General features: G+C 38.9%; 1 protein-coding gene across 1 annotated transcript in view; it reads right to left on the bottom strand.

Annotated features, from left to right (window-relative positions):
- Positions 1-23851, bottom strand: part of pik3c2b (phosphatidylinositol-4-phosphate 3-kinase, catalytic subunit type 2 beta) — a 172282-nt gene that overhangs the window by 101793 nt on the left and 46638 nt on the right. Inside the window, exons 6-11 of the mRNA XM_073030650.1 lie at positions 13317-13428; positions 11603-11682; positions 11283-11346; positions 9464-9610; positions 6386-6419; positions 3015-3207 (exon numbers count right to left, since the gene is read on the bottom strand). Coding sequence (XP_072886751.1) covers positions 3015-3207; positions 6386-6419; positions 9464-9610; positions 11283-11346; positions 11603-11682; positions 13317-13428 — 630 coding nt within the window. The remainder of the gene's footprint in view (positions 1-3014; positions 3208-6385; positions 6420-9463; positions 9611-11282; positions 11347-11602; positions 11683-13316; positions 13429-23851) is intronic.

The following is a 23851-nucleotide window of genomic DNA, read 5'->3' as shown; positions in this document are numbered from 1 at the left end:
TAGAAAATAGTCTACACCTTTATTCCTTCTACCAAAGTGCATGACCATACACTTCCTTGCACTGTATTCCACCTGCCACTTCTTTGCCCATTCACAAAACTTGTCCAAGTCCTTCTGCAGTCTCCCAGCTTTCTAAACACTACCTGTCCTTCCACCTCTTTGTATCATCTGCATTCTTGGTCACAAAGCCATCAATTCCATCATCCTAATCCTTAACAGACCCTTGTGGAATACCTCTAGTCACCAGCAGCCAACCAGAAAAGGGCAAAAGAGTAGGATTAAGAGATTAGAGATTTCTGAAAGCTGAAGGAAAATGGAATAAGAAATGCTGAATTAGATTTCCAACAGGATTAAGTTTATCTTTATAATGAACACGAAATAAGTACTCACTTTCAGTGTGAGTGTATAGTGTTTGGACATATAACCACAAACTCAGGTTAGTCCATTTTCTAGAGCATCCCACTCATGATCTCCACTTCTAATTTAACTTCAGGCATACTTTCATCAAAGCTTTTGTCATCTTGCTGAGTGCACATCAATTCTGTTTAGATGTAGCACTAGGAAGTATGACAGGCTGACCATCAACTGAATAGCTTTTGCCTTAATTTCATGTGAAGAGGTCAAGCAGTTAGGGCATTATCAAAATTAGATGGCCCAATTAATTAAGTTGACTTTGGAGTCAAGCTCCTGGTGTTGGCAGTGTTGAAACTTGGGCAGTGATGTTCTGATTCTGTTACTGAATTAATAATAATCCAATGAATTATAATCATACAATGGCAGTTTGTGAACTTAAAAGCTCGCTAAAAAAATAAACCAAGAAATAAAAAGCTAGTACCAGTAAAATTAACCCTGAGGTTGCTGGAGTACCATAAACAAACCACTGTTCTTTTGCCATCACTACCCATGTACAATTCCCTTCATTGACCTTCAACTTTTTTTTGGAAGTGCTTATTAATAAAAAGATTAGATGTCCATGAAGGAGGCATTATCTTCAAGTCAGTTTCCTGTCACCTCTTCACTCATCTCAAATAAAAACTAATTCATTATCTAGGGTTCTATCATTTGTTTAATAGCATTGGTGGAGAACGTTTGACACAGTGCACCCGAACTGGATGTCCGGGAGAAAGTAACCACTTGTTAGCACAGCCCAGTACCTCCTTTTCTCATAAATTTTTCTCTTCCCCACCCATCTGTCCCACAATCTCTTTGACTTCCTATCATCAGGTAGAAGGCACCATAGTACAAGTACAAGAACTGTTAGGCTGGGTAACAGCTTCATCTCCCAGGCTGTGAGATCTCTGAACACTCTGCTACCACTCAGTACACATTATTTATGATGACACTGTAGGTAGCATTATACCGTTGTATATTTAACTACATGTCATAGATGCACTTTATGTCAACTTGTGCATCTACAGGACATTTTTTATCTGTTAGCATTATTGTGCTAAATTACTTTACATACTGTATGTGATACACATACTGTGTTTTACACCATGGTCCCAGAGGAATATTGTTTCTTTTAGTTGTTTACATGTGTGTGGCTGAATGACAATAAAACTGAACTTGAAAACCTTTTATGGCAGGGGTTCCCAACTAGGAGTTCAACACCAGGGATCTCTTGCTTTATGGCATTGGACCATGGCATAAAAATGGTTGGGAACTGTGGTTTATGGATTCTATTTCTATCATTGTGCTAAAAACTCCTTGCATAACAAACTTAGTTTTTTTCTTAAGACTTGGAATTTTTGTCTTTATCTTTTAAATTCGTGTTGAAGTGTTTATCATTTCATATATATGGCTGAGTGGAAATTATTTCTCAACGTGCTTCTGTCAAAGCACCTCAAGCTTCTTTGTTCAAATGGAAACTGAAAGTTTCTCTAGTCAATCCTAACAATCAAAGCCTTTCATTTATGATAGAACAATAAGTCTCTCCTGCCTACTCGACATGAGTTTAACACTCTTTGTAAAGTAGGATATACAAACTGGATTCAAATTTTTTTTCTGCATTCTTCTGTGTGAGATGCAATAAATATTTTGTTATTTTCCAGGATACGGACATTAACGTCAAGGCCAATATTCATTGCTGCCAAACTGTAACCAGCCTTGCACTAAGTGATTTGTTGAGCCATTTAAGAGCTTGGAATCCATATCAGCCATATTGGACAAGAATTACAGTCACTCTTCATGAAGGAGGACATTAATAAAACAGATGGGCTTTGCAACATTCCAGTAGTTCTATGGTCATCACTTGCTGACACCAGCTCTTCATTCCAGAGGATTTAATTAAATCCCCCAGATGCCATGGTAATCTTTAGATTAAGCAGATTGGGCCTAACCTCTTCACTTTAGAAGAATTAAAGGTATTGTCTATGAAACATGTAAAGGTCTAGAATTTGACAGTCTAGATTACTATGCTTATAGATCCAGCAGTCACTCTCAAAATGAGGGATCAGCCATTTAGGACATATTTGAAAAATAAATTTCTTCACTCAAATGGATGGTAGGCCTTGAAATTTTCTACCCAAGAGGGCTGTGATGGCTCAGACTATGAGCATATGTGCAAGACAGGGTTCATGGATGTTTAGATATTAAGGGAACCAAAAAGTATTGCAGTAATAATCCATTTCCTTCTAAATTCCAGATTATTAACTAATTTTAACTGAAGCAGTGGTATTTTACTTTATGTCCCTTTTGTTAATAAAGACTGCAGGGTTCCAAATCAGTCCAATAATTCCACAGTTGCACTATCACCAGTCCTGACAGCAGAACTATAGGATGCTTTTGAACAAAGCACCATACAAATGAAATCATTTTTGTTAAATTCATTTTCAACTTGGCAGTCTCACATTTTACTGACAAGCTCCTTCCACCTCAAAAACAAGAAAGCAGTCTGTTAGTCAGCTATGGAATGCCAAAGGCACATCTCCGATCCCCAGTAGAAATAATCAACATTTTCCCCCAGAGTAATACGAGTCAGAAAGGGTGAAGACAGTGCTTATAGGATCAATTACCTAGCTGCCCATGTGATAGGAATCCTATGAGCTGCATAGATGGTGAAGGTAAGAGGACTGTCAACGAGGCGTGCACTCTGTGTCTGAGTATCCTTCCGACTTGGAGCCACTGGCTGGAAATCTGCATTAAAGCTGTTACAGTAGAGCTCCACCAGGTCCAAGATGGCAGCTGTTAAAGACTCTCCAATTATCACTGTAATGAGAAAAATAGACAGTAAGGAACCTGGCTCCATTATCACATTTCTGAACATCATATGCCATTTTTAAGCTAGATGGAAGGGTTCCTTTAATGGCTCATTTGACTTGTCCTGGATTTTGACCTCCTTCACCTTAATGCAGTGGAGAATTCCCAGTAATAACCCCTGATAATGATTCCTCCTTATTTACTCACTGATTTTACTTGCTGGCTATTGAATTTTTACACAGCTCTTCTTCTGCAATAGGAAAGAATGGGTTAAAAGCACCTTCCAGCAATAACATGGGCTCTAGATGAAGCCATTAGATTCAGTTGAATCATTATTTCAAAGTGGCCTGAGCAGTGTCACCACTGGCAACGCCACACATAGGCTGTGGAAAGAAGAATCACAGGACTTAATTTTCCGATGTAGTCCTGCATGCAGGGTGTTATGAGGAAAACACAACTTGTACCCACCCACTCTGTATGTATACAGGAGGAATGATTACCTGAGTGAGATGCTGCAAGGTAACTGATGTCCCAGGAAATATTCAGAACAGCGAAAGTGCTTTTCAGGTGACAACAGTGTCTCAAAAAGGTGGCATCCATCATTAAGGACCTCCATCACCTAGGACATGCCCTCTTCTCATTACTACCAACAGGGAGGAGGTACAGGAGCCTGAAAGCGCCCACTCAATGATTCAAGAACAGCTTCTTCTCCTCTACCTTCAGATTTCTGAATGGACATTGAACCCGTGAACATGACCTCACTACTTTTTTTCTCTTTTTCACTACTTATTTAATTAAACTTTATATACAACTTATTATTAAAGTGTGAGCGTGTATACATATAAAACACACACACACTTTTACTATAACTTACAGTTTTTATTTTATGTATTGCAGTATACTGCTGCCACATAACAAATTAAAAGATAAAGACTAAAACTTGAGGGTGATTTTATGGGAAAATAATTTCAGCAATTTGAACTTCTAGAGGTGATACATTAAAAGAGAAAACTAAATGTATTCCCAATTAGCCCTAGGGAACTCTCTCGCACAGTAAAGCAAACCAGTGGGTTGTGAAATATACCCTTTGTGTAATCAGAAGCAGAAAAACTGGAGGCATTGTCTGAATGCAAAACTGAAAGGCTTGCCTTGGCTTGTCTGATTTATAGAGATTAGGCCTTAAAATTACCAACAGTAATCATGACCCAAGCAAAGTTAGCCTTCCTACGAGATGAGGGAAATTGTAAACCTGTCCCTCTACAGAAGAAATTTCCATTGTTGCCAACAGACATCTCAATATGTCTGCAAAGAGCATTAGTTCAGGGATGACATGGTAGAGTAGTGGTTAGCATAATACTATTACAGCGCCAGCAATCACCATTCAAGATTTAATTGGGGCCACTACCAGCAAGTAGCTTGTACGTCCTCCCCGTGACGATGTGGTTTTCCTTTGGGTGCTTCATTTCCCTCCCACGTCCCAAAGGCGCACGGGTTAGGGTTAACAAGCTGCAGGCATGTGCTATGTTGGCATTGGAGGTGTGGCAGCACTTGTGAGCTGCCCAGCACAATCCTTGCTGATTTGATTTGATGCAAACGACACACTTCACTGTATGTTTTGAAGTTTTGATGTACGTAAGACAAAGAAAGCTGATTTTTAAAATCTTTCTTTATCATCCAATGAGGTAATTGCAACTAAGCTTTTTCTGTTGTTTAATAGAACTAGAAAATGCTAGAAACATTCAGCATCTATAGAAAGAGTACTAGTTAAAAATTTATGTCTGAGATCCTTCCTCAGAACTGGATTTTCTCTCATTTTTCAATGTACATGTGGCAAATAGAGCTAATCCTTCATCTTTACCATTCATTGTGGAAGGAGTGGTGGTGGGAATGTTAGCATTCAGTGACATTGTTGTACTGTAATGTAATATTCTGTGTTCTTTGACTGTCTAGAGTGCAGTAAACCTCTATCATTTACAGATACATGGCTTGGACAACGACCAAATCTTAACAGTTTCATCTAGAGCCCACGTTAAATTGAAAAAATGCTTTCAACCTATTCATTCCTACAGCAAAAGAGGGACTGTGTAAAAATTCAACAGCCTACCCAGTAAAAAGCAGGGAGGAATTAAAGCAGGGGTACCAACCTTTTTTGTGCCATGGACCAATAACTTTAAACAAAGAGTCCATGGACCCTAGAATTAAGGAACAATCATTCAGCTGGACTAGTTTGCCAAATTGTATACAACTTGTGCTTCTACTGACGGCTAAGCAAAACTAGTAGAGGAAGTTTTCTTCCATTTTTTTCTTTGGTGTGAATTCCAGAAACAAAGCTGATTATTTAATCCTTTCCTGAATTCAATCATTTCCTTCCAGCAGCTTCAACGGGAAGCTCAGTGCACAAAAGGTATTCTCTCAGTTCGCTTTCCAATGGTGAACGTAAGAAATTTAAGCATGCGAACAACTCCAGTGGTAGCTGTACATGGTTGTGTAGTCCGAAAATCCCAGGTAAAGATCCACATTGGAGCTAAGTGAGCTAGAGTGTGACTAAAGGCCCTGACACAGTGCATGATTCTTCATGAAGAGTCACGAGCTGGAAAATGCACGTGTGTTTGTAAAGTGAGGATTAGATGACATTTCCACATGATGTCTGCAACAGCTAAGCAACATTGTATGCCTCAGACAAAGAATACGTAATTAGATGAGCCCATGGATTTGTATCCTAATGATGGTTAAAGGAAGAAATCTGTGGAAGTTTGAAGCATCGGTGAAATTAACTGAAAAAAATATAGAAAATAATCTGTAATTAAGCATAATACAATAAAACTAAAGGACAATGGAATTGATAAGTATAAAGTGCCCTTTCACTCTAGGATTAAGGCTGACAATAGGAATGAAGGTTTATTTTTCAAAACATCTGGCACCCAATAAGCAATATTCACCTTCTGCCTTCTGCTCAGAGAAGGCATGCGAAGCAAGAACTGGGAACAACATTAGGAGATTTTCTGAAGTTACAGCAATATAACCGTAATGCTTCAAAACATGAACAATCCCTTGGGAAAGAACAGAAACCAATGCAGAATGAGGTAATTAAATCCATTCTACGGCTCTGTTATTTCCTTCTCTTGATGGACCACACTCACAGAAACGACCATCACATGCCGAGCTAATGAAATGCCTAATCACATACCTCGATTCTCTTTTCTTGCCAGCGTGCTCGGATCCTGCAGAAATTTGAAAGGATACTGATTAATTAGGCAGCTTGCAGGACACATCATACCTTTGCCTTCAAACTTTTTCTACCCAATGATTCTTTCCACTTCCAGAACAAAGTGGATAGTTTGAAGAACACAATGCACAAGTACTGAATGACACAAAAGAGTTTTCATTAGAAAATTCTCCTGGTTTCCAGCGAAGTGAGTGAAAAACTTACATTTCCTTAGTTTCATTTCACAACATCAGGATATTCCAATGGAACTTAAAGCCAATGTTGAAGTGTAGTCAGTGGTGCTTATTTAGGAAGTGTCGCATCTGTCATGTACACATGTAGATGTCATAAATAGCAATGACCAGAAAATCTACTTTAGGTACAGAGATACAGAGACAGATTTTGGCCAGCCATTCAGTAGAATTTCCATGAACTTGTTTGAAATAGTGCCACAGGATCTGTTACACAATTAGCTCCTAATACAAATCAGATGGAGGGAAAATATTTCCCAATAGTTAGAATAAGAAATGATAAGGACCAGCTGTTTTATTGCAATGTTACATGTTAATAGGTCATTTTATTAGTTGGGACAGTACTGTGCCTTGATGGAGGACGTCAAAGAAAAGTCTCATGGTTGATCCTTGGAGTCAGTGTCACTATTTTTCTTTAGGGAAATGAAAAGACTCAAAAATTATCTAACAGATTTATACAAGTAAATAAATACAGTGGATTCTGGTTAATTAGGCCATTGGTTAATAAAGGCAGCCGCTTAATTGGGACAACTTTTAAAGAACAAAAGCTGGTCAATAAAATTGCTGGAATTCTTTTTGGTTATTTGGGACACACGCCACTTCATTGGGGTAGGAAGCTGTCGGCTAACAGTTTCTAACTAGTGTCAGTTGTGTGTGCTTCTGTGGCTGTTAGACTCTCTTCGCTGCTTAGAGTAAAATTTTAAAATAGCATCAGTTGCATGTTGTTTGGTTCAATATGCAGTGATTTTGTCACAGACCGTTGGTGAGAATTAAGCAGTAAGTCAACTCAAGTCTGTTTTGCTCACTGTGGTTTCGTGCATTCAGGCTTAGAAATACCAGAAATGGCCAGGAGTGAAAATGAAACAATTTCACTACTTCAAAAAGTTAAATATTATGAAGAATTTGAAGGTATTGACAATCATATTGGATGTTACAATGGAAATGAAGATCTGGAAGATGCAATCATCAAAAGCATTGTATGAAGGCAGTCTATTATCTGCACTAGTGTCCATGTTGATTTTGTTCATTTACAGTCAATCAAAAGTGTTGATGATTTCTTCAAATCTATTATTAGAATCCAACTGAAAATGAGAACGTCAAAGTCCTGAGATATTCATGAAGGACAGTTATGGTAAATGTCACAAATGAAGAGGAAATGGTCAAAATAGAGCTTTGAACAATAGGAATACAAGGGTCCAACATGAAAGCACATTTTTTTTTTAGATAAGGAGAATCTTGTGGATGTGTCTCTAACTAAAATACAGGTGTCTACAGCACATTCAGAGTTATACAGCACTGAAGAAGACTTTTCAGCCCACCTTGTCCATGCTGACCAACATGTCTGAGCTAGTTCCATTGGTCTACATTTGGCTCAAATCCTATAAATGTTTTCTCTCCATGTATCTGTGTAAATATCTTTGAAACACTTTAAGTGTATCCACCTTTACAGCTTTCTCTAAGCAGTTCATTTCATATATCCACCACCCTCTATTTCCCCCTCAGATCCTATAAAACATTTCCTCACACTTTACACTCTCTGGCATTGCTGGCTAAACACATGGTAGAACATCCTGAGGGACCCCATCAACTTACCAATCACAAAAATTGTGATGGGAGGTAGTTAGGACAAAATAGATTCCAAGTCAACCCCTTCTGTCCTCAAACACTAATGTAGTGTGTTAATGGATTGGAAGTGTGATGACACTTCCAGTGATTAAAATGTAGAGTGTTTTTAAAATACAACAGCTGAGAATATGAGTTAATTAAACTGTGAATCATGAAAAGTATGCAGGGGATTCCTTCATTATTTGATATATTCATAACCTAATCTGGGTGCAAAACTGGTCATCAGGTGGCAAAGTGAGTTCAACAGCATCACCTTATCCCCAAGTTTCAAAGTAGACAAAAGAGATCAAAGTCCAATTTGCTGACTGGTTGTAAAAGTTTGAGGTGATGTGTGTTTTATCTTCCGTCTATGGCAGGTGGTAAGTGAACGATATTTCAAACTACACATGACTCATCAAGAATAATGACACCAAATGTGACAAGACTGACTTGTGCAATCTTATTCTGAACATGAACAACAGGTATAGATACAAAAACAAAACTGAGAGAAATTAAATTTCGTTAAGAGTCTTGAAAAACATGTTACAGTAAACAGGGTGTCAACTGCAGCTTAGTGGCAATGGATCAAAGGTTGTTGGTTCGACTTCCATTCCAGGAACTCGTCACATAATCCAGCAAAGCAGTGTGCAGGAGGAAGGGAATGTCACTATGGAATTTATTACCTCTTGGATAAGACAGAGTCTACTCTTCCAAGGATACAAAACATTATTTTAATGCTAATCTTGAGAGATCACTTCAATATCCCCCTCTGCAATGTCCTAAACAATATCTTTTTTTCTTAATCAACAATCACTTATAAAATAGATTAATCTCACTCAAGACACCATGGATAAACTATATATCTTATGGTTTAACGGATAAGGATGACTATATTTGAAAGTGCATCATTACCAGTAAAAGATTAAAAGGTCATCTGTCGACAGCCCGAAAGTGCACAGCACGGACGGACATGTGACGGAAACAAAATATGCTATGTGTCATCTCTTTCTAACTAATCTGTACAGAAATGGTCACACAGAAATAGAAACGCAAGATCAAAAATAGAAAGAGGAAGAAACTTCTAAGTTTCGGCAAGAGACACGTACACAATGATTGCATTTATTTAAAGAATGATAATATTGTACCGATGACAGCAACAGAAACACCTGGGAGATGGGAAGGAAATGGAAGTGGGTTTCCGCACCTTCTGGATCCTGGGATGCAGCCGTGAAGGGCAGGGTGGCAACTGGTTCAGAGCATTGGTTATCTCCTGTGTTTCAATTAAGGCAAGTGCGTTGCAAATTGCCATCACAGACTGGACCACCCTCTCGGCTTTCTGTGAATGATCCCCCTGCAAATAACAAATAGACTTCAGATAAACAAAGGAATACACAAATGCTTTTCTGCTCAGTAATTGAACATAGCATGCATAATAGTTTACTGGGATTGCTGCTTTCACAGGGATCAAATATTGTGAAGGAGTAATCTTTTTCATCTTAACTTTTATGGGTGGGAATCCACTTACTACCAGAGGTCATCTGCCACATCAACTCCAGACCAAAATTTGGCTGAGATATGCTTCAACAATAACCTCTCACTCGAAGTCAACAAAATCAAATATGTGATTATTGACTACAGGAGGAGGAAACTGAAAGCATGTGAGCCAGTCCTCACTGGGGGAAATGGAGGCAGAGAGGTTCACCAGCTTTAAGTCTATTAATGTTGACATATCAGAGGATTTGTCTTTGGAGCAGTAAAAATTTATATATTAATTTGTTGGAATTAAACCCTGCCCACAAAACTGAGAATGAGTTGATAGCACTGTTGTGAAGGCTCTTAAATTGTGCAGTCTGTTTTAGGTAGCAGAGTACTAACTTCGTTCATTATGTGCCGCGTCAGTTGATGTGGGTGATCATGGTCCTTCCATGACCATGATTGCTCTTGGCAAATATTTCTACATAAGTGGTTTGCCATTGCCTTCTTCTGGGCAGTGTCTTTACAAGATGGGTGACCCCTGCCATTATCAACACTCTTCAGAGATTGTCTGCCTGGCATCAGTGGTCACATAACCTGGACTTGCAATATGCACCAGTTGCTCTTATGACCTACTGCCATGGCTTCTTGTGACCCTGATTGGGAAGCGAAGCAGGTGCTACATCTTGCCCAAGGGAGGCCTGTAGGCTAGCAGAGGGAAGGAGTGTCTTACATCATCTTTGGTAGAGACATCTCTCTACCCCACCACCCAAGATACCAACTAATGGGCACAATTTTGAAAAATTTACAGTGAAAATAATTAATGCTATTTCAGCTCAGTACACTTTATGAATGACTTTTAGATTTGGGTGAATTATTTGAACCTATTTTCACTTGTACCAATTACTAGTCTTTAATATCCCAAGCAATACTATTTTTTGTGTAAATGGTCGCATTTGCAAATTTAAATGCATTTTGAATGAAATCTTCTCATTGAACTGAATTTTGAAATTCAGTCCCTACACAGTAACTGCTAGTAATGAATATTGAGAAACCTGGACCTTTGTCTCAATCAGTGCAAGGCCTGGCCTCATTCTGTTGTTGTTCCCTTTTCCTGACAACTCTCAATACCAAACACAAAATCTCAAAAAATGGTCACTCTTCCAAGTTTAAAATCCCTGAAGGGACAAGTTCTCTTATGGAAAAAGAAAAAGAAAATTTAGGGGAATAGAATTATCATATATATAGCTCTTCACATTGTTGACTGCGAGCAGAATTAGTGTTAGAATAAGGGTTAACATCACTGGCATATGTCATGAAAATTGCTGTTTTACAGGAGCAGTACAAATGAAAAGAATAATAAAACTATAAATTACAATTATATACAAAATTTAAATTAAATAAGTGGTGCTAAGAGAGAAAAATATAGTGAGGTACTGTACATGAATTCATGTTACAGGTGAATGAGCTGTCAAAGACATCAGATGGCATCAACCCAAAGCGTCAGATAAAAAGATTTCAAACCATTATTTTGCTGTCATATTACGTACCTCTGCCATCAGAAAGCTATCCACCTCATTTTGGTAAGTGTTGAAGAGAAGGGTGAGAGCTTGTCTGCATGAATTACAAGAAAAAAGTTACAAAACAAGCAATAACAATCTTTCATTGTTAAACTGAGGTGGACAGCTTACTACATATGCGTAAACAGGAGAAGAGATATTTGGTAGCTACTCGTCACTTATACTGGTGACATACTCCCGGAACAGAATAAGAAATTATATTCATACATGGAGAGAAGCTGATAAAACATCAATCATTATCAATCTCAAGTAACAGAGTTGAAACAAACACTGACAGACCACTTTCTCACCTGGTTATGGTTTGTTTTAAGGGTCTCTCTTGTAAGTGTATGTAATGATTAAGAGTCGATGGGCTTTTGTCATCACTGGCCTGTGAAAACAAAGTAACCAAAATAGGTCAGTCTATACTTCTCATCCATTGGTGGGAGTGAGAAAATAAAGATGGAGGTACATTATACTAAAAAAGTGTAGACAGAAAAGAGATAGAGACTGAACAAGTAAAACAAACTATTACATTATCCTGATTGAAAATCCAAAAAAACCAGGAAATCTTAAATAAAAGTAGCAGGTCAAGCTGAGATAAAAAGGGAAAAAGGGCTAAAGTTTCAGGTCAAAGCCCCTTCCACAAAATTGAGCTGTTAACTCAGATTCCTTTCCACAGATGCTGCCTGATCTGATAAGCGTTTCCAACATTTGAAGAAGAGGGCGGGGAACATCATAAAGGACTCCTCCCATCCTGCGCACGGACTGTTTGATCTCCTTCCGTCTGGTAGGCGCTTCAGATCCCTCCAGACTAAGACTAATAGGCACTGGAGAAGTTTTTTCCCTACTGTGGTCACTTTGCTGAATAGTTAACTGCCGGTTAACTGTCGGCTAACTATTACTTGGATTGCACTACCTGTATGTATAATCTATATTTTCATTTATATTTATCATTATTATTGTTATGAGCAGAGAGACAACATCTGCCGGAAGTAAACTCCTTGTATGTGCATAGGTACTTGGCGATTAAAGTCTGATTCTGATTCTGATTAATCCTTTTACTTTCTTAACCTGCAGAATGAATACCTAGCATGCTCCCCTGACATGAACTAGTCACTATATCCGTACCACCACAACTCTGTCATGACATCCAGCAAGAAAACTGGGATACATATTGCTCTCCTGTTGCCAAAATCATCTAGAAATTAAAATCTATTTCATTCTCTTTAAGTTGCAAGTCTAAATCAGTTTACTTGCTTAGGAACCAGCTAGCTGGACACTGTGTAATGAGACAATGGACGAGTTGAGGGTCATTTGCATATTACTAAATTAGGTGCACTAACTCAAAATTTTCTATCCATGAAACCTGCTATTTTACAGCACTCGAAAAATATCAATTCTCCAGTAATCGAAGACCAGTCAAGATGTGTCTCGGTGCAACCCTAGAGGAAAATTATCAGGGCACAAATAACTAATAACTACATTCAAATTAGTATTAGTTATGAGAAAATTAAAGATCAGGAAGACTATTTGATTGGGAGAGGTACGGAGGCAAGATATCATGCACTAAAATCTCAAGAAGAGCATGTAAGTAGAATTAATGTCACTAGCTGATTCAAGATTGGTTAATGCCATTTCCAGTACATAAAGTGTAAAGGAGAACAAAATAGTTGTTACTCTGGATCTGACATAGCACAAAAAGCACAATGAGTTAAAGAACACAATAAATATAAGTACACAAGATAGTGTATGTACATAGATTGATTTTATCATAAAGTGACACTAGGTGCCGGAGTGACTATACAAAATGCGACCAATTCAAACTCAAAATAGCACTAATGTAAAAAGATCACAAGTGAAACCTGGATGTTGCAGTCAAATCTTTTCCTTCTCAATCTGGTGAAGAACCAGGTATTACAGATAAGCAAGCACTTGTGCAATCCAATTCTTCAGCTTCTACCACTGGTGATTTTAAGATAAACATTTTGACAGAATCAGAACATAAAACTTTTAATTACTCACAACTCGAATCAAGTCCTTGCAAACGTTTTTGAGCTCCATCAAGTAAAGCTTGATGTCCACATCAAACTTGCGGCAAATCTGAATGTATTTGTGGCTCCCGATTGTGTGTTTGCTAGAAAAGAATTGATTCAGTCACAATCCAAAGTTAAAAATTATTACCTTTCTTAGGAAATTTGGAAAAGAGACAAGTGCAAATATAGCTATAATATCAATATTTCAACTATTGATAAATGTCACCTTTAACTTACTAAAATAAATCGAATGTACAACATTTTATAAAACTTAAAATAAACGAAGTCTCAACCATTGATACCAGTCTTGTTCAGTGCTCATGACTCAGCATAAGACATACAGACCATCAGAAAATCATATAACGCATCAGTAAGCAATTCAGTTCAATGGGTCAGTGCATGCACCTTCAGAGCTAGCAATCGGTTTCAATCTCCCACTTCCACCATAGCTCTGTATATTTAAAGAGGTGGTTCGTGATTAGTAAGGGCATCAAAGGTGAGGGGAGAAGGCAGGAGAATGGGATTGAGAGGGATAATAAATCAGCCATGATTGAATGGAGGAGCAGACTAGATGGATTGAATGGCTTAATTCTGTTCCCAGGTCTTATGGTCTTTCTAATATTTGTCTACATCTAAATGGCTTTAGAAATACGTTATAAAATAGCTCTTATATCAATTTGGTAAAACAGCTTTCCTTCTATAATGAAAATCATTAATATGGCTATTTTAAAATCAATAAAATTGTCAGAATCTGATAACAAAACAGATTTCATTTACTCGAGTGCCAGCTGCATTCAACCCAGACCCATTAAGTAAAGGGTGATCTATGACAAGTTACAAGTCTTAATTGGCACATAGTTAGCCACCTGCACCCAGGGTCCTAAAGTCTCTGTCTACCTTTACTCACAGGGCTAGGAGCACAAATGAAAAGCTTATGATATAGTAAACGGCATCCTAAAAACCATCATGGTGCCACTGAACTTCCTGGCCACCATTTCTCCTCACCTGTAAGTCTACCTGATGGTTTGTGACATGATAAATAAAATTGCCCCAACGCAAGGCTGCATTAAACTTCTGTGATCTGCAAGCCAAGGTCTCAAAGCACATATCCCTTTCCCTTATTTTGTCTTCAATCCACTCACATACCTTCCTGAATATCAGTCACAAACACCACCTTTAGTGCAATCAGTCCATTAAATGGTCAAAAAGTTAATTCACTTCTACTAGGTTAAATATTTGGAAATTATTTTCCATTGAAAATACGCTACAGGATAGTAATGACCAGTCCTGAAGGAGTGTCTCTGCCTGAAATGTTGACTGTTTATTCATTTCCAGAGATGCTGCCTGACCTGCTGAGCTCCTCCAGTATTTTGTGTGAGTTGCTTCAGATTTCCAGCACCTGCAGACTTTCTCATGTGTACCCAATAATGTTATTCTTAGAAAGAAAGATCATTGTTATGCATTTTATTTGTTAATTTCTCATGAAATATTCTGAGACTATGAGCAGAAAAACCCCCTTAGACACTTCTTGATAAAAAAATCCAACAGCCTGCAAAAGAATAGGACATTAGCACAAGTGGCTAAAACCTCAGATAGAGCGATATTTTATCAAGTATCTACAAGGAACGCTGTGAGGAAGGTGTTGTAAAGGTCTAGGGAAGAAATTCCTCACAGGACTTCAACAAATCAAGACAAAGTGACAATGATAGCAGTGACGGTGGTTAAAAAAGATGGATATGTATCCAGAATTTGAGAATTACAGTTCTCAGGGTGATTGTGAAATGGGAGGTGGGGAGGGGTGTGAAATTGCAGGACAAAGGGATAAATGGAGGCCGAGGCTAAGAATCTGAATGCAATAATTTAAAATTCAACCCACTGGTGTACTGGGAGTCAATATAAATGAGACATTGGGTCAGTTTGACATTGTTGTTTATTTCCCTCCCAGACAGAGTTGCAGATGAGCTTAAGCTAATTTAATGTGTTAAAAGGGAGATATACCAGAGTATTTGGCTGACAAGGATCAATTAAAATCTTCTTTAATCAGAGATATGAGGAAAAAAGTTTCAGTCTCCAAAGGATAACACATTTGGATTGTAGACAACTGTAAGGTGTAAATAAAATTCAAAGAACCACATAAGATTACAGCACCTAAAGAGGTCACTTGTACCATTATAGACCCCAGGCCAAAAAAACAACTTGGATTAATCCCTCTTCCCAGTTCCACTGGTCTTAGTTCTGCAGCTCTACTGTCAGAGCACTTTTAAAATAATGTGATTGAGGATTATTTCAGCCTCCACCAAATTTTCAGACACTAAGTTCCAGCCATACACACTGTCTGACAGAGAACTGTATCATACCCACATTCTAACTGACAGTTCCACAAGCATATGTCATTATTCCAGTTGCTAAAAATGTAAGCAGCTCAAGGTTGTTTCTTCAAATTTATATAAAATAATAGACATATATCATTAAAAGAACATGCTTGGATTTTGAATTGGCATTTGACAGTAAAAGGCAATTATCCTGCTATGAGTCATGCATATACAGTTACAGCTGAGGAAGGCCGAGAAACTGTGTGACTACCATAAGCAGGTGTTCACATCTAATTACAAGCTACTTTAATGAGTTTGAACCCAAGTGCCAGCTGAGACTGGGCAGGCAAGTTGAAGAAACTCGAGAAACATTAGGTCAAAGGACTGAACTAATAAGACAGACATGAATCTTAGAACAACAGCTTATTGCCTGGATACTAGGGAGAGATATGATGTCATGGCACCCAGATTACAGAAAAATCGGGTAAAAAAAAACTCCTCAAGCACTCTCATTAGCTAATGCAATATGTTTTTTAAATGAATGAGTCTTCATGTAAACACCAGCTTTACTTCTATTTTTTTTTAAAGTATTAATTTTACTGCAACCAAATTTTAATCAATTAATAGTCATTAAAAACACAAAACACATGATTCCTAAATTAAGAAACCTAATAAACAATGATTCTTGACTGACACAAATTAATACATTTGATTAACTCAATTAATTTGTTTATGAATTATCTTTCTCTGAAAAATGCAAAATGTTGATCCAATTTTGTTTAGCGTCGTGCACTTTTGCCTTCCAAAATATCATTTTGCAATAATGTCAGCAACACCAGTACATAAGTAACACAATATATGACAAAGCAGGCAAGATTTCTAAGAACTACACAAGTACATTGCTTTAATTAGTATCAAAATCAAAAATCGGGTTTAATATCATTGGCATTGAGTATGTCATGAAATTTGTTGTCTTTGCGACAGGAGTACAATGCAATACATAATACTAGAAAAAATGTGAATTTCATTATATCTATATTATTAGTTAAATTTAATAAGTCGTGCAAAATTAAAAACGTTTGAGGTAGTGTTCATGGGTTCAATGTCTAATTAGTATTAATCATCTTGACTAAACCAGTAGCAAGCAAAATAATCTAATGTGGGGTTGGTGAAACTAAAAGAACAAAAAATGCTTAAAAAAACATTTGGAACTTGAGGCATCCAGGTTTACAGATGAGATTTCACAGAGCAACAACATTCGATAGATGATAGCTTTAACATCATCTCAAGGAGTTGTTCTCAGAACAGACAGGAAGGAAATCCTCCAGTTATAGCTTCCGTAAATATCCGACACTCTGCTGGTTCATAGCCGTTGTATCACATTCAGAAACAGATAAAAGGATCCTTGGCAAACAATTCACTGAATGGTATTACCCTGATTCTGCACCACCTTCAGGAGCGTAGTGCTTGGACTGATATTGGTAGATTTACAAAGCATTATAAAGGATTGAGTTCGTAATCTGACATGGATTTTTTTTTAAAAAAAGGATAGATCATACCTGATTAATTGAACTTTGCAAAGGAATTGCCTGCTTTTAAGAATGGAACATGCATATAGGTTCTGGACTTTGGTTCTGACAAGATGCTGTGCAAAACGAAGAATAAATAACAGCACGTGTTGAAGGAAGCATATCTGCACCAGAGGAATGAAAAGGATTTAAAACTGAGGGAAAGGATACTTTTCTTTGGGCTGACATTACAATTCTTGTGGAGTGTTCTTAGGTTCTACACTGGGGTCTAGTTCCTTACTGCATTGATTTGAAAACTTTTATTGCTGCAATAAAGAGGGAGAGATGACTGCTGAGTTGTAAGGACTCAGAGAAAGGATTATTCTTGACTATTTGTTTTATTCGCACACTGTATCATCTCCTTTCCAGGAGTATTCATTACAAACTTCACGTTGTGTTTGTGTCCTGGAAACAAGTTCAGTCCTGGCCATGAGTGCTCATGCTCTTCCCCATGACCATGTCCTTGGAGGGATCAGAAGTGGAAAGAATGAGCAATTTCAAGTTCCCGGGTATCAATATCTGATGATCTATCCTGAGTCTAACATATTGATGCAGCTACAAAGAAGGCACGACAGCGGCTATATTTCATTAGGAGTTTGAAGAGATTTGGTCTGTCACCAAAGAAACTCTCAAATTTCTACAGGTGTACCATGGACAACATTCTACCTGGCTGCATCACTGCAGCGGGGGTGGGGGGGGGGGCGCTACTGCACAGCATTGAAATAAACTGCAGAGCTTAATAAGCTGCAAGCTTTGTCAGCTCCATCATGAGCACCAGCCTCCGTAGTATCTTCAAGGACTGATGCCTCAAAAAGGCGGAATCCATCATTAAAGACCAGGTCATGCCTTGTTCTCATTGCTATCATCAGTCAGGTGGTACAGAGGCCTGAAGGCACACACTCAATGATTCAGGAACAGCTTCTTCCCCTCTGCCATCCAATTTCTGAATGGACATTGAACTCATGAACATGACCTCACTGCTTTTTTTTACTTCTATTTTTGCACTATTCAATTTAACTATTTAATATACAGTATATAGAATCAGAATCAGGTTTATTATCACTGGGATGTGACATGAAATTTGTTAACTTAGCAGTAGCAGTTCAATGCAATACATAATCTGGCAGAGAAAAATAAATAAATAAAATTATTATAATAATAAATATACAAGTAAATCAATTACATATATTGAATAGATTTTTTAAAATGTGCAAAAACAGAAATACTGTATATTAAAAAAGTGAGGTAGTGTCCAAAGATTCACGGTCCCTTTAGGAATCGGATGGCAGAGGGGAAGAAGCTGTTCCTGAATCGCTGAGTGTGTGCCTTCAGGCTTCTGTACCTTCTACCTGATGGTAACAGTGAGAAAAGGTGCTGGGTGCTGGAGGTCCTTAATAATGGACGCTGCCTTTCGGAGACATCGCTCCCTGAAGATGTCTTGGGTACTGTGTAGGCTAATAACCAAGATAGAGCTGATTAGATTTACAACCTTCTGCAGCTTCCTTTAGTCCTGTGCAGTAGTCCCTCCATACCAGACAGTGATGCAGCCTGTCAGAATGCTCTCCACGGTACAACTATAGAAGTTTTTGAGTGTACTGTATTTGTTAACGTGCCAAATTTCTTGAAACTCCTAAATAAAGTAGAGCTGCTGCCTTGCCTTCTTTATAACAACTATACTGTTGGGACAGTATAGTTACTGTAATTCACATTTTTTCTCTATTATTATGTATACAGTGTTCTGCTGCCATAAAGACAAGAAATTTCATGGCATATGCTGGTGATACTAAACCTGTTATTAAAAAAAACTTGCTGAATAATTGGCACTGTTTACCTGCAGTAAAGACAGTAAAGAAGAATTGATGGAGGGAGAATTTGTGAGGGAGAACAAACTACAAGGAAAACAAGTGAGGAACTGGATTGTTTAGTAGTAGGCCTCTGTTAGTCTTGAAAGACCATGGATTTGTGCCTTGGTAAGTTTCCAGGATGCAAGCCTGGGCAAGGTTTTTTTTTAAATGGAAGACCGGCAGTTGCCCAAGCTGCAAGTCTCCCCTCTCCACGCCACTAATGTTGTCCAAGGGAAGGGCATTAGGACCCATACAGCTTGGCACCGGTGTCGTTGCAGAGCAATGTGTGGTTAAGTGCCTTGCTCAAGGACACACATGCAGCCTCAGCCAAGGCTCGAACTAGCGACCTTCAGATCACTAGACGAATGCCTTAACCACTTGGCCATGCACCAACACAAAGTTCCAAGAGTAGGAAGAGACCAAAGGAGCTACATATTTTCCTTCAAACCACCAAAACAAAATTAAAAAGTGTTACATAACAAATAGTTAAGAGAAGTTTGGATAGGTACATCAATGGGAGGGGTATGGAGGGGTCGGGTCACAAGTTGGTGGTGCTAGGCAGTTTAAATGGTTCGGCATGGACTAATTGGGCCAAAGGACCTGTTTCTGTGCTGTAGCTTTCTATGCCTCTGTGACCAAATCTGTGTAGGATGGATGATTGTGAAACTATTGTCATCCAGAGTGAAATTAAACAGTCTCAGTGATGTTGTTATTTTGGGTATTGGAAGTTGAAAGTGGGATGCTGCAGGCTACTCCCAGTTGTGACCCACGGAATAAACGATTATTGAGAACTGAGGCTCTTTATTTTAAAATAAAGGAGAACACAGTTTAAATTTGCAGTCCTGGGCTTCGCTCATTTTCCATTTATCACAGAGGACAAATGCACTTTGTAATATGGCTCATTCCTGAATCCTCATTAAACTGTTATTCATGCAGTGGTAAATCCAAGAGCACAAGTTCAATTGACCTTATTATAAGGAAGTTCTGAGGATGGGTGGGGAATAAGAATTATCTAATAACTACAAGCAAACTGAAGCAATAAGGAAAGCAAGGAGATGAAAGAACAAATTACTGCCAAAATTGGCAATATCCTTAAAGTATTACAGGCAACATCCTTGTAATCAACCATCTCAGTAAGAATGGTAAATAGCCAGCATGACTTGAAAGAGGTAGCTGTGCATCATGAGATAGAGGGCACGTATACAGGGACTGTATCCATATTGATCTTCACCTTGGTAAGTTATAATGGATGCAGGGCATTCCTTGCTCTGTACATAACATTTCAGCCCTGATATTCAGCAGGAGTCCCTGATGAATTAATTTCAAGTCCACAAAGTTTATCCTACGGTGTTAGCAACCATCTGATTGAAGTCACCTTGGTAGATCTGGCTTGACATTCTCACTTAAGCCCAATATTGTGGGTTTGGAGGTCATTCACAGACTTGAGGACAGTAATTTAAGGCTGACAGTTCAGTACTGTACAGAGAATGCCTTGCTTTGTCCATAAGAGATAGGACCAGAATTCAGCCAAACTGCCCATCAAGTATATTCTGCCATTTCATCATGGCTGATCCATTTTCTCTCTCACCCCATTCTCCTGCCTTCTCCCCATAAACTTTTACACCCTCTGCCTAAAATACACCCAATGGCCTGGCTTCTATAGCCACCGTGGCAACAAATTCCACAGATTCACCACCCTCTTGCTGAAGAAATTCCTCCCCATCTTGGTTCTAAATGTGCATCTCTCTATTCTGAGGCCTGCCAGCTGGTCCCAGGCGCCCCCACAATATGAAACATATAAGATTATTAAGGGATTGGCCACACTAGAGGCAGGAAACATGTTCCCAATGTTGGGGGAGTCCAGAACCAGAGGGCACAGTTTAAGAATAAGGGGTAGGCCATTTAGAACGAAGTTGAGGAAAAACTTTTTCACCCAGAGAGTTGTGGATCTGTGGAATACTCTGCCTCAGAAGGCAGTGGAGGCCAATTCTCTGAATGCTTTCAACAGAGAGTTAGATAGAGCTCTTAAAGATAGCAGAGTCAAGGGATATGGGAAGAAGGCAGGAATGGGGCACTGATTGTGGATGATTAGCCATAATCACAGTGAATGGCGGTGCTGGCTCATAGGGCTGAATGGCCTACTCTTGCACCTATTGTCTATTGCAATGTCCTCTCCGCATCCACTCTAATTCGGCCTTTCAACATTTGATGGGTTTCCATAAGACACATGGGTAGAATTAGGCCATTTGGCCCTTCGAATTTGTTCCACCATTTCAACATGGCTGATCCAATTTTCCTCTCAACCCCAATATCTTGTCTTCTCCCAGTATCCTTTCATGTCTGGACCATCCAAGAATCTTTCAACCTCTGCCTTAAATATGCATAAAGACTTGGCTTCCACAGCTGCCTGTGGCAAAGAATTCTAAAGATTCCCCACTCTCTGGCTAAAGAAATTCCTCCTCATCTCCATTATTAAAAGATGCCCCTCTATTTTGAGGCTGTGTCCTCTGGTTTTAGACTCTCCCACCATAGGAAACATCCTATCCACATCCACCCTATCAAGCCTTTCAGCATTTGATAGGTTTCAATAAGATCTCCCCCTCATTCTTCTAAATTGCAGTGAGTACAGGTCCTATCTATCACCTTGTCAGAGATAATGTCTTCCAAATAACTCATTACACTATGACTTTGTTAATCTATTTCAAGATGCCCTGGACTATTTGAAAAGGGCTGTTTCAGAAAGATTCAAGTAACAAATTGGTCCTAATGAGCTGAGATGGCAAGATCCCCCTTCCCTTTTAAAAACAAATGCTTAACATTTTGGTGACACCTTCAGAGGAAAATTGTTCTTTGAACACCTTGAAAGGGAGAAACCACACTACACTCAGTGGCTATTTTATTAGCTACAACTGTACACCTGCTCATTAATGCAAATATCTAATCAGCCAATCACGTGGCTACAACTCAATGTGCAAAGGCATGCAGACATGGTCAAGAGGTTCAGTTGTTCTTCAGAACAAACATCAGAATGAGGAAGAAAGGTGATCATGGGATAATTGTTGATGCCAGACAGGGTGATTTGAGTATCTCAGAAACTGCTGATCTCCTGGGATTTTCACTGACAACAGTCAATAAAATGTACAGAGAATGGTGCAGTTAAACAAGAAGACATCCAGTGAGCAGCAGTTCCATGGGTGAAAAGACCTTGTTAATGAGAGAGGTCAAAGGAGAATGGCCAGACTGGTTCAAGCTGACAGGGCGGCAACAGTAACTTAAATAACCATGCAATACAACAGTGGTGGGCAGCAGAGCATCTCTGAATGCACGTTTTGAAACTTTGAAGGAGGTGGGCTACAGTAACAGAAGACCACGCATGGTATCTAATAAACCGACCACCGAGTGTATGTAATTAAATGACTCGGAGTTCAGCAAACTCTTCAGTGTGAGGGAAAGTGCTCTTAAATATTTGAGTTTTAAAAATTGTTTATTGACAGAGGTTGTGTTTGCCACCTCCCCAGCGGGACTGCTTGAAACACAGGATGTTGCACCTACCATACTTGTACGATTAACAATCAAATACGTGCTTATCTTTCAATGTCACATATCCTGTCACGAGGAGGAGGTTTGTTTCAAATGCTGAGCATAATCGCACACATTAGTCAAAGTGCCAGCATTTTGGTTTATGTATGGAAGCTGCATGATTAATCGCTGCAGGCCTCTCACAGTAATGCAGGGTCTCAGCTGCACATGCACACAGCACCAGTAATTGCCCCAGAGGGTGCCTGAATCACGTGGGCACATCTAACAATGCATATCATGAAAGAACAGTGAAGCAGAAACACTTACTGTCAGCCTAATTTCAGGTTAAAACAAAGGCATGGGAGGAGAACGTCTGCACCAACTTTCAACAAAATCACAATCATACCTGCTTACCCTCAGCTGTACATACCTGCAATCCCCTCACATCCATCGATTCCCTCTTTATTCAAAAGATATGTTAGGAAACAACTCAAAGCATAGATTACCCATGTATGATTAACCTTGAATGGCTGAACATGTTTGAGGGATTATAAGAACTTCTTTTATTTCCAGAGAAACACACAAAACACGGGAGGAACTCAGATCAGGCAGAATCTATGGAGGGAAAGAAACGGCCAACATTTCAGCCAAGACTGGAAAGGAAGGGGAAGAAAGCATTGTGACTGTTGAACGGTCTTGGCTCAAAATGTCATATCTTCATTCCTCTCCACAGATACTGCCTGACCTGCTGAGTTCTTCCATCATTTTGTGGGTGTTACTCCAGATTTCCAGCATCTGCAGAATTTCTTCATTTCTGCAGTTTTTCACTGAATGTTATATTTGCTCCTTCCAAAAAGTTGTTCATCTGGGGGAAGACAGCAGTCACAAAGAGGTATCAAACCATTTTCAACACAAACAAAATGCAAATTTGAATGGAAGTTCCCCTGTACTCTCAAAAAAAAAAATCAGACACATACTTCGACTGCTTTGTGATTAGAATGTTCCTTTCAACAAAATAAATTGGCTCTCCTGGATTTCCTGGACTACATGCAGTTCAAGCAGTACACAGAAACATAGAAAATAGGTGCAGGAGTAGGCCATTCGGCCCTTCGAGCCTGCACCGCCATTCAGTATGATCATAGCTGATCATCCAACTCAGAACCCTGTACCCGCTTTCTCTCCATACCCCCTGATCCCTTTAGCCACAAGGGCCATATCTAACTCCCTTCTTAAATATAGCCAATGAATCGGCCTCAACTGTTTCCTGTGGCAGAGAATTCC

This window comes from Hemitrygon akajei, chromosome 27, assembly GCF_048418815.1.
Source record: "Hemitrygon akajei chromosome 27, sHemAka1.3, whole genome shotgun sequence".
NCBI lineage: Eukaryota > Metazoa > Chordata > Chondrichthyes > Myliobatiformes > Dasyatidae > Hemitrygon > Hemitrygon akajei.
The sequence above is the reverse complement of the archived record's forward strand: the minus strand, read 5'-3'. Positions and strand labels throughout refer to the sequence as shown.